Consider the following 12,318-nt stretch of genomic DNA (forward strand, 5'->3'; position numbering starts at 1 on the left):
CTTGAGACCTTAGTGTCCAGCACCTCTTTGGGTTACTAAGTGTTCTGTAGCAAAGGTCACTATTGATAGTGGATTTTCAGCTGATAATCCCGGATTAGTTAATCCAAGTTACCAAGTGATGAGGCACCCCTAAGAGCTTATTCATCCAAGCATATCCCTTGCACATGAACACCACAGACACATGCCTCAATCTTAAAACCTTTGGTGCCTAGCATTGTTTCTTATTGTGTTTCTTTCCTTTTCACTTTTATTGCTCTTTCTCTTTTTTTATTGGGATCTTATTATTTAGTTAGTCTCATAGGATGTGTTTCAAGCATAGGATTTAGGATAGATACTTGCCTTCTTTCCTTGTTGGTGAACCAACTTAGCTAACTAATCACCTTACCACAAACATTCAGAACTCACTTCACAAAATAACTCCACTCTTGTTCTTATCATAACATTTTCTTTTTGATTAACTTAAAGGACAGGCATACAAGTAAGAAAGATGAAAATGAAAACTAGGGACCTAGACTAGCGAGCATGGACCTAAGCAACAAGATCTTAAAACATAATTGAAAATTCCTAAGCTACTATGGAAGCATGTTCTATTTCATACATGATTTTCCTTATTTAAAGCTTTGAAAGAGAGAGAACTAAGAAGGAACTCCACCACCTTTCACTTATTGGAATGCTCATGTTCTTCTGCTTCCTTGTCTTCTTTATGTCCACTTTGTCCACTTGTGCTTCCTCTCATCCGATTCATTCTGGCTATTTTTCAATCTTCCAGTGCCTTCCTTACTGACTCATGACTCTTTTCGGCCCTTTTGCACTCTCATGATGCTCATGGGACTAAAATCCACCATAACCCCTCTCACGAAACTTGTATAGGATTTATCTGCCTTATCATGTCTAACTGCATTTGCATAAAACTCTCTTACCAGAGTTGCATTCACCCTTGTAATCAGATCGGTGAGGAGCTCTCATCGACGTTTTTCCACCTTCTCTGTGATTTCTGGGCACTCAGTTTGTGTGACTTGAAAGCCTAATTCATATATGATTTCTTTGTCAGCCATCCACCCAAATTGTAGTGCATGGTAAAAGGTTCTAAATTTCTTTTCATCAAAAGGAGGCTGCTCTATAGGTTCCTTCCCTTTTCGTCTCTTGGAGCTTGATGATGCCATGCAAGATGGTAGATGTGTTTGTTACTCACAAGATGGCTAGGAGGGTGTGTATGAAAACCTTTGGTGAAGAACGGAGTGTATGGTGTATAATTTGAAGGTGAAGAGTTGAAATAAAGGGATGTTGTGTGAAGAGGTTTATATAGGAAGATGGTAAATGATTGAAGGGTGTGGATTGATGGTGTTGTTTGATAGTGGATGGTTGGAGTTTCGTATTGGATGAGCACAAGGATCACCTCTTTTATGAGGTTCTTGGTTCGGTCTCCAAAGCTATCCAACTCCCAATGTTGCATGGCAACACTTCCAAAGATACTCCCCTTGAAGACAAGTGTGAGGTTTCCTTGGTATAGTGGCCGAATCTCCCTTCCTTGATTATCCTATCAAGTACCATCAATGCCATTTTTGATTTCCTATACAAGACAAAAGGAATGCAAACGGTTAATTGAAATTTTTGGTGGGAAGACTTAAGGTGTGAACTAGCTACTAAAAAAAATCTTTTTCTTTTGTTTTTTGAAATATCTAAACAACTAAATGCTTTTCATGGATACAAATCAATCGACCATTCAAGTTCTCATGCATGCAACATAGGTAACACCAAACTTGTTTGTGATCATATGGTGCAACAAGATTTAAAAGGGTTCTCATACTATTGAGTGTGTTCAAGCCCTCTTGGTGTGCCTTGAACACCAAACTTATCATGTACTATATGTTGAATGTAGGGATGCTCATATTATTTGTCGAAGTTGATTTAGAATCCATGAACTTTACTTTATTACTACTATTAGAGATTAAAGAGAGAGGGTGTAAAACATGGGTTGCCTCTCATGAAGCGCTTCTTTAGCGTTATTAGCTTGACGTTTGGTCCTTGTCAAGGTGGTTGGTAGTGTTTACAATCTTCCTCTCTTGCAGTGAACATATTTCCATTGGCTTTGTTGAGAAGTTCCACATGTTCCAGAGATAAAATTTTGTTGATGGTGTATACTGGAGGCAGCTGAGATGGAATGGTGGGGAGATGAGGTGGTATATGTGGGAAGTAGGCAGAGACCACTTCATCTCCTGGAGAGAAACCTTCTGTAGGGATTTTCTTGTTTTTCCATCCCCTTGGGACCTTTTTTCTTGTGTCCCTTGATGTCACTTTGCTACTTGTGGTTCTCTCTTTGAGGAAAATTTTGTTACTTGTCTCAAATGACTCTGGTGGGTCTGGTTCCTTTTGGATTACACTTGGCTATTGCTCCTTCTAATCACATTGGTTGTTAAACATAGGGGGTTCTTATGTGTGGTGCTTGTGCTTCCTTGTTTGGCTCCTCCATCAGCTCTTTGCTATTATAATCTATTTCTTGTGAGGGTTTGAAAACATTGAAGGTGAGCTGATCATCATGTATTCTCAATACTAGCTCTCCTCGCTCCACATCTATAAGCACCCTGGCTGTGGCTAAGAATGCCCTTCCTAGAATGATGGGGTGAATGGGGTCCTCCTTCATTTCCAGGATAACAAAGTCTATGGGGAGGAAGTATTTCCCAACCTTCACTAACACATTTTCAACCACTCCTATTGCCTGCTTTTGGGTTTTGTCAGCCAGTTTGATGATTACATCTGTGGGTGTTAGCTCATTGATTTGAAGCTTTTTCATGAGGGATAGAGGCATTAAGTTGATGCTCGCTCCCAGGTCACAGAGCCCCTTATAAATCATTGTCTCTCCTATAGCACAGGAAATGTGAAAACTCCTTGGATCCTTCTTCTTTGTGGGTGGCTCTGTTTGAATGAGAGCACTGCAATCCCTGTTCATTTTTATTGTTTGTCCACCCTTCAATGAACACTTTTTGGTTAGTAGCTCCTTTATATACTTGATGTAGGAGGGCATTTGCTGGAGGGCCTTAATGAATGGTATATTTACATCAAGAGATGCAAACATGTCGAGGAACCTTGAATACATTCTTCCTGCTACACCACCCTTAAGCCTTTGGGAAAAGGTGCATATGGGTTCAGTATCTCCCTTTTCTTTAGCTCTTCCTTGAGTGTGAGTTGGGGTGCATGGTTTCTTTCTTCATGGTTTCCCTTTGGACTGTCTTGGAGGTGTTCTACTTCCTCCATACTCCTCTCATCATTTGTGGTGATCATCTTACATTCTTCCCACCTTACTTTCTTTGTTTCTCCTCTTGGTTTCTTCTCTGTGTCACTTGGAAAACCATCAGTAGGTTTGGGAATTTGTTGAGATAGATACCCTACTTGAGACTCCAGTCTCTTGATGTTTTCCCCTTGGTTTTTGACATTGGCTCGCACTTCCTCCTTAAACACCTTATTGTCTTGGGCTTCTCTACATATGTCTTCAAGTAGAGTCTCAATCTTGGAAAGTCTATCCTCAGTTAGTGATGGTGGGTTGGGATTAGGTGGTTGAGAATGGTGGTTAGATGGATGTTGATAGGATCTTTATGAAGTATGTTGGTGAGTTGCATTGTTGTTGGGGTTGTGGTTGTGGCGTCTCTGGCCTTGGCCTTGATCCTGTTGATTTCCCCACCCAAAGTTTGGGTGATTTCTCCATCCAGAGTTGTAAGTTTTGGAGTATGGATCATGGATTTGTCTAGGTGAGTTCCCAACATAATTGGCTTGTTCCCAATCACCGTCTTCCCCTATATTCACTCCTTCTTGAGCTGGTGATAAAGTGATGACTGCTGCAACTTGGCTTTCCTCCACCTTCTTGGTAAGATCTGTCTTACTGCTTGGTGATCATCTTATTTTGAGCTAACAATGCATCCATGTGGTTCAGCTCTATTACTCCTCGAGTGTTGCTTCTTTCAGAGGCATAGAAGTAGTCATTCTCAGCTACCGTCTCAATGACATCTATGGCTTTTTCAATGATTTTCTTCTTGTTTAAAGAACCCCCTGAGGAATGATCTACAGCCTTCTTTGACTCATAAGAGGGACCTTCATAGAAAATGTGAAGTTGAACCCATACATTGAACATGTCTGGTGGGCATCTTCTTGTTAAGTCCTTGAACCTCTCTCATGCTTCATAGAGAGTCTCACCATCTTGTTGCCTGAAAGTTTGCACCTCAGTTCTCAACCTGTTAATTCTTTGAGGAGGGTAGAATTTTGCCAAAAATTTGTTCACCACTTCTTCCTAATTTGTTAAGCTCTCCTTTGGGAAGGACTCCAACCACTTGGATGCTTTGTCCCTGAGTGAAAAAGGGAACAAAAGCAGCCTATAGACATCCGGATGGACTCCATTAGACTTCACAGTGTCACAAATTCTCAGGAAGGTGGTTAGATATTGATTGGGGTCTTCTTGGGCACTTCCCCCAAATGAGCAGTTGTTCTGAACAAGGGTGATGAGCTGGGGTTTTAATTCAAAATTGTTGGCATGTATGGTGGGCTTTTGGATGCTACTTCCACAGTTTCCTGGATTTGGATTGATGTAAGATCCTAGAACTCTCCTCTCTTGCCCATCATGATTTACAAGGCCTTCTCTGGCACGGTTGTGAGCTTCTTCTTCTTGATTGTTTTCCAAGTTCTCCTCCATGTTGGTTTCAAAATACTCTTCCTCTTCCTCAGCACCAACAACTTCTTTCCCTCTTGCTTCCCTCCTTAGTCTCCGGAGGGTCCTTTCAGGTTCTGAATTGAAGGAAGTTGAAGCTCCCCCTCTTCTCCCTGTCATACAACCAACAAAGCACACAGCAAGAGATGAAATGAAGAGATTATTCTTGTTAGAGTGATTGTTAGTGTGAGTGGTGTAAATTATCAAATAGTTAGTAGGTTAGTGAGTAGAATTGTAAATAATAACAAAGAAAGAAAGCAAACAGAGTGGGTATAGGGGATGAGGAAGAAACTAAACAAACTAAAGATAAACGATTGAATAAAGTAAACAAACAAAGGAAAAATGCTCAATCTAGTGAACTTCAAACTTAATCATTGTTGATACAAAATCAATCTCCGGCATCGGCGCCATAAACTTGATACACGGAAACTTGTCTCTCAACAAATCTCCCTTCGGCAAGTATACATAATTATCATCAAGTAAAAACTCACAATAGAGTGAGGTCGAACCCCACAGGGATTGATTGGTCAAGCAACTTTAGTTGGAAGAGTATGCTAGTTGAGCTAAATAGAGTATAGTTGAGAGTTGCAGAAAATTAAATGGTGGGAAAGTAAATAGTAGAAAATAAAGTGCAGAATCTTAAATGGGAATTTGGGGAAATGAGCATGGAAACAAATGACAGAAAGTAAAGAGAATGGGTAAGATCAGAAATGGTGAATTCATTGGGCTCAGGAGATGTTGTATTCTCCGGATCAAATTTATTTTCATCTCTTCCTCAATCAAAGCATCTAATGATCTCTTTGGCAATCTTAAGTGATTGGGTTCCAATTCCTTGGCAACCCAATCTCTCTAAGCTTGAACAATTGCACAATTCCATGATTTAATTACTCATGGGAAGAGATGAAGTGTGGTCACTGATTTACCACATGTATTTCCAAATCAAAGTGTTGGGAGGATTACATGTCACTATATCCGCCCAGACACCAATTTTGTCCAACATGAGAAAGAATTTCTAGCATGATCTCTTCATCCCTTTTCCAAGGCTCAGAGGAGATCCAATTATGGAGAGTTTCTTTTCCAAGACAACTAACCAATTGAATTAATATTGAAAGCTTTCTAGTAAATCAAAAGAGAAGGAAGAAGAAGAAGAATGAAAACTATAATTGATCCATCAAATTACAATAGAGCTCCCTAACCCAATGAAAGGGATTTAGTTGTTCATAGCACTAGAAATGGAAAATGGCAGAAAATAATACATGCTTAGCTAAAAGTGCAGAAAAGTAAATATACAGAGGGTAGTTCTGCAAAGTGCCAAGCTTCTCTATAGTTCAAAACTACTCCTATATATACTACTCTTCTTGAAATTCTAGTGAGTTCTCCAAGTCCTGGATGTGGGCCTTAGATCTTGAGTTAAAGCAGTTACAATCTTTAGTGGGCTCAGCTTGCAGAAAAGTGTGAGTTAGGCATGGGCGTTAGTCATGTTAATGTTAAGTGAGATTGTGGGTTCGAGAACGTTAGTGGCAATCACCTTTTTCACTAACATTCCAACCCCATATAGCCCACGTTAACTCCAACGTTAGTGACACTAACGTGACCACTAACATTGCCTTATGAACCTTCGCAAGCGTTATTGGGACTCACCTTTCCCAATAACGTTGCCTTGGGGCCCTTGTCCCTACGTTAGAGTTCACGTTAGTGTAACTAACGTGGCTCTTAACGTGGGTATGCCTCATCTTCGAGAGCGTTAGTGACACTTACCTTTGTCACTAACGCTCTAATTGCCCCTACTATCCACGTTAGAGCTCACGTTAACTAAGTTAACGTGGCCACTAACGTGGTAGTGAATGCCGTCTCCAACGTTAGTGATAAAGGTGAGTGTCACTAATGTTGGCTCATCAATCTTAGCTCCACGTTAACTTTCACGTTAGTGGTCTTAACGTAACCACTAACGTGGGCAATGCTAGTTTGATCCAACGTTAGTGACAAAGGTGAGTGTCACTAATGTTGGTATTGTTCCTCTCTTCCACGTTAGAGTTCACGTTAACTAAGTTAACGTGACTCTTAACGTGGCTCATTGCCAATTTTTGGAGCGTTAGTGGTGTTCACGTTTACCACTAACGTTGGAGCTTTCTTTGTCTCCACGTTAACTACCACGTTAACCTAGTTAACGTGGCAATTAACGTGGGCTTATGATGGCTTCGCAGGCGTTATTGGTGATCACTTTTCTCATTAACGTTGCAAGCTCTTTCCCATTCCACGTTAGTGGTCACGTTAACTAGGTTAACATGGCTACTAACGTGGTTCTTCCTTGCTTCTTTTGTCTTGAAATAAAGCAAATAAAGTGCATCAAAGCTCTAGTTAAAGTCATGAGATTATGCATCATCAATTTGTCTTTCAATTCGTGCAAAATCCTCATGAAATCAGTCAGTAAAACTGGCCTAGATGCCCTGGCATCAGTCAGTAGCTTGTATCTCTCCCAAGCTTCATAAAGAGTTTCACCATCCTTCTGCCTGAAGGTCTGAACCTCCACCCTAAGCCTAGTCAGCTTCTATGGTGGGAAAAATTTAGTAAGAAACTCAGTAACAACCTTGTCCCAAGTATCCAGACTCTCCTTGAGTTAGGAATCTAGCCATAGCTTTGCTCCATCCCTCAGAGCAAAGGGGAAAAGTATGAGTTTGTACACCTCAGTTTCACTCCATTTGTCTTCACACTATCACAAATCTGTAGAAAATTAGAAATAAATTGATTTGGATCTTCGTGGAGAAGACCGTGATACTGGCAGTTTTATTGCACCAGGGTGACCAATTGTGGCTTCAACTAAAAGTTGTTCGCAACTATAGGAGGCACCATAATGTTTTTTCCATAAAGATCCGTAGTGGGAGTAGAGTAAGACCCATGTACTCTTCTTTGTTGCTCATTCCCATTCGGATTTGCCATATTGGCATTATCACCATTGTTAGGATCCATAGTGGATTCTGCAGCCTTGTAAAGTCTTACTTGTTACAAATGCCGCCTGAAAGTTCTTTCAGATTTAGGATCAAAGTCTAAGAGATGTTCTTTGTCTTTATTTCTGTGCATAAACAAACAAAAAACAAGAAAAGATGGAACTCTCTACATTAGAGTGCAGAGAATTTCCAGTGAGGTAACCTGAGTAAAGAGATAAAAATATTGAATAAAACAAACAAACACTAAAATTCGAAAATTACTAGTAAAATAAAGACTAAAAATTTTTCAAAATTAATAGGCAAATTAAATTAGAAAAATTAAAATAAGACTAACTAGGAAACACCAAACTTAATTCCAGAAATTAAGAAAAATATTAGTGCTATTTTTTTTAAAAATACTAAAGAAAAATTTAAATAAAATTAAAACTAAAATGCCTAATCTAAGCAATCAAACAACTAATAGTTGTTAATCACTATCAATCACCGGCAATAGCGCCAAAAACTTGGTGCGGATATTAATAACCCACAAACTAACTGGCAAGTGCACCGGGTCGTACCAAGTAATACCTCAGGTGAGTGAGGGTCGATCCCACGAGGATTGATGGACTAAGCAACGATGGTTGATTGATTTACTTAGTTAGGCAAGCAGAAAATAGTGTTTGAAAGTTCAAAAGCATTAAACAGTAACTCAGAATATCAGAAGACAGACAAGTAAATAAGTTGGGAATAAAAGATGGAGAAACAGTTAAGGCTTCAAAGTTATCTATTTTCCGGATTGACTTTTCTTGCTAACTATTTTAATCATGCAGGATTTAATTCATGGCAAACTATATGTGACTAGACCCTAATTCCCTAGACCTTTCTAGTCTCCTCTAACTCTCATTAACCGCCAATTCATTGGTCAATTAATTCCAATTAGGGGGTGATGTTTAATATTAGTTATTATGTAACAAAAATCCTAATTATCCAAATATAAGAGGATTATATGTCACGTATCCCGTTAAGTCCAGATAATTAGAATTTAGGAGAAATTGCTTTCAAGCTGTTGTTCAAGTAAAAAGCTTTTCCAAGTTATACAAGAACTCAATTAGAAAGAGGGTCATACTTCCGTTCCACCCAAATTCATAAGATAAAGAACGAAAATAATTCTTAAATTATAAATCAATACATGAATCAAAATAGAAAAATAATAGAATCAATCCATACAAATAGACAGAGCTCCTGACCTTAACAGTTGAGGTTTAGTTGCTCATGGTTCAGAGAGGAAAACTAGGATTCAGGTAAACTGTAATTTACATTATCAAAATGGAATGGAATCAAATCCTCTTGAAGAGAAGTTTCTTTTCTCTTTTATATCTAATACTAATTAATTTAAATTATAATTTTTAAAACTAAATAATATCTTTTCTTATTCTAAAATAAAAATTAAAGTTTAAATCAAAATTAATTATAGCAATCAGCAAGTCTTCAATTGATGGATGGGGACCACTTGCTTCGTAGGATCCACGCCTAACATGGGAAATAATGAGAAGAGTTCCCCTGATTCCTCCACTCTGCAGCCTCTAATCTGTGTTTTCTGGGCCGAAAACTAGGTAACAAACAGCCCGGAAATTGCCCCTAGCGTTTTCTGTGTCTTCTGCACGTGGCGCATGTCACGCGTACGCGTCGATGGTCGATGTACGAAAACTTGTCTCTCAACAAATTTCCTTTCAGAAAGTATACCAAATTGTCGTCAAGTAAAAACTCACAATAGAGTGAGGTCGAATCCCTAAGGGATTGATTGGTCGAGCAACTTTAATTAGAGTAGTGTTCTAGTCAAGCTAAGCCAAGTGAGTGTGAATTGCAAAAAATTTAAAGGCGTGAAAGATAAATGACATGGAATATAAATTTGCAGAATCTTAAATGGGGAATTGGGGTGATGAGCATGAAAGTAAATAACAGAAAGTAAAGAGAATGGGTGAGATCAAAGATGGGGAATTCATTGGGCTTAGGAGATGTTGCATTCTCCGGATCAAGTTCATCTTCATCTCGTCCTCAATCAATGCATTCATTGATCTCCTTGGCAATCTTAGATGATTGGATCCCAATTCCTTGGCAACCCAATCTCTCTAAGCTTGAATAATTTCCCAATTCCTTGATTTAATTGCTCATGAGAAGTGATGAAGTTTGGTCACTGATTATACCACACACCTTCATAGATCAAAGTATTGGTAGGATTACATGTCACGATATCCATCCAACCCCCAACTTAATCCAATGTGAGAAAATAATTCTAGCATGATCTCCTCATTCCTCTTCCAAGGCTCAAAGGAGATCCAAATATGGAGAGTTTGTTTTCCAAGATAACTAACCAATTGGTTGAAGACCGAAAGCTTTCTAGCAAAATCAAGAGAAAAGAAAGAAAAAGAAGAATGAAACCTATAATTGATCCATCAAATTACAACAGAGCTTCCTAACCCAATGAAAGGGGTTTAGTTGTTCATAGCTCTGGGAATGGAATGCGTAAAAGAAAAGTGCATTGTAAAGTAAACTAGAATTCACAGAGAAAGTAAATATACAGAGTGTAGCTCCCAATAATGCCAACCCCCTTTCTAGTTCAAAACTACTCCTATATATACTACTCTTCTGATCTTCTAGTTAGCTCTCCAAGTCTTGGATATGGGCCTTTGATCTTTAGCTGAAGCAGTTACAGTCCCTAGTGGGCTTATCTCTGCTTGCAGAAAGAGAGTGAGTTAAGCATGGTATGCAGTTAGTTAGGACGTTAGTGATGTTAATGTTAAGTGTGAATTCTGGTTCGAAGACATTAGTGACACTAACTTTGTCACTAACGTCCCAACCTACTTGAGCCATGTTAACTTCAACGTTAGTGGCACTAACGTGACCACTAATGTAGCCTTTCCATCCTTCGCTAGCATTATTGGCGTTAACTTTGCCAATAACGCTGCTCCTTGTCCCTTTCTCCCACGTTAATGGTCCACGTTAGTGCAACTAACGTGGCCCTTAATGCAGGCATGCCAAGACACGAGGGCGTTAGTGACACTAACTTTGTCACTAACGCTACAAAACTCCTCCTCTTTCACGTTAGTGCTCACGTTAATTGCATTAACGTGACCACTAACGTGGGTATGTTGCCATCTCCAACGTTAGTGACAAAGTTAGTGTCATTAACGTTGGCTCCTCATTCCTTGCTCCACATTAACTCCTACGTTAGTGGCATTAACGTGGCCACTAACGTAGGTGAACTTGGCCTGATCCAACGTTAGTGACAAAGTTAGTGTCACTAACGTTGGTGTTCCTCTATTGCTCCACGTTAGAGCTCGCGTTAATGGCATTAACGAGGCTCTTAACGTGGATGTTTTTGGCCTTTGCAATGTTAGTGGTGTTAACTTCACCACTAATGTTGGAGCTTCCTCTTCCTTCCACGTTAGTTCCTACGTTAGTATTACTAACGTGACAGCTAACGTGGGTTGTGATAGCTTTCGAAGGCGTTAGTGGTGATAACTTCACCACTAACGTTGCAAGCTTGTTCCCTTTCCACATTAGTGGTCACATTAGTGATACTAACGTGGCTACTAATGTGGTTCTTCCATGCTTCCTTTGTCCTGAAATCAAACAAACAAGGTGCATCAAAGATTTGTTCCAGGTCATGAGATCTTGCATTATATAAATTAGCCTTCAATTCATGCATTATTCACATGAAATCATGTAAAGTTCACAATGTTTTCTTGAATCAAGATATAAGTGTACATTTATCCAAAACTTGCTGATTTCCTAATAAAATGCATGAAACTACCTAAAATCAGTAAAGAAAAGGCTAGTGAAACTGGCCAAGATGCCCTGGTATCGCAACACCAAACTTAAAGCTTGCTTGTCCCTAAGCAAGTACTGAAACATAAGAATGATGGATGAAAGAATAAGAGGAATAAGTCCTTATCATAGAAGCTAGGTCCTTAGTTCATGGGGTTTCATGCATAGCAACTTTGGTTCATGCCTTTGCTGGTTTTCAGGTCCTTATCATGCCCTTGAACACTGACTTGATTGCATCCTATGAGATCTTCATTCATTGATCCTTCCCTTTTTTTCAGGGTTTATTGCTTTCTTAGGCTAAGTGCTTTTTGAGGGGACAACTCTTTAAGATAAGCTTTCAGCCATCAATCCCAAACCAGTTGGTTTAAGGTGCTAGTTGTTGAAACACCCCTACGGACCTACACCCTCAAATCTCTCCCCCACACATACACACCACAGGCATATGTGGTGGACGAAATTGTGATCTATTGTCTTTGTACTTGTATGAAATTTAATAATTGGCTCTATTTGAATTCACAACTCCGTTCAACTAACCAGCAAGTGTACTGGGTCGTCCAAGTAATAAACCTTACGCGAGTAAGGGTCGATCCCACAGAGATTGTTGGTATGAAGCAAGCTATGGTCACCTTGTAAATCTCAGTTAGGCAGATTAAATAGTTTTGGTTTTCGAAAATTAATAGTAAAAAGAAAATAAAAGGGATAGAAATACTTATGTAAATCAATAGTGGGAATTTCAAATAGGTGTATGGAGATGCTGTGTTCCTCTTGAAACTCTACTTCACTACTCGCTCTTCCTTCAATCCTTCTTACTCCTTTCCATGGCAAGCTGTATATAGGGCATCACCATCATCAATGGCTACTTTCAATCCTCTC

The 12,318-nt window shown here is 39.3% G+C and overlaps 1 protein-coding gene and 1 non-coding gene across 2 annotated transcripts; one reads left to right on the plus strand and one right to left on the minus strand.

Moving 5' to 3' along the window:
- Nucleotides 1-2,413: 2,413 nt before the first annotated feature.
- On the minus strand, nucleotides 2,414-3,094 carry LOC130934110 (uncharacterized). The gene has a single exon (XM_057863699.1). The coding sequence runs from the start codon at nucleotides 3,092-3,094 to the stop codon at nucleotides 2,414-2,416; it is 681 nt and encodes a 226-aa protein (XP_057719682.1).
- Nucleotides 3,095-4,121: 1,027 nt separating this feature from the next.
- Nucleotides 4,122-4,225, plus strand: LOC130937189 (small nucleolar RNA R71). Its single transcript, XR_009068419.1, has one exon. It is a non-coding gene; the product is annotated as a small nucleolar RNA R71 (small nucleolar RNA).
- Nucleotides 4,226-12,318: the final 8,093 nt, after the last annotated feature.

The sequence above is a fragment of the Arachis stenosperma genome, chromosome 6, assembly GCF_014773155.1.
Source record: "Arachis stenosperma cultivar V10309 chromosome 6, arast.V10309.gnm1.PFL2, whole genome shotgun sequence".
Classification (NCBI taxonomy): Eukaryota; Viridiplantae; Streptophyta; class Magnoliopsida; order Fabales; family Fabaceae; genus Arachis; species Arachis stenosperma.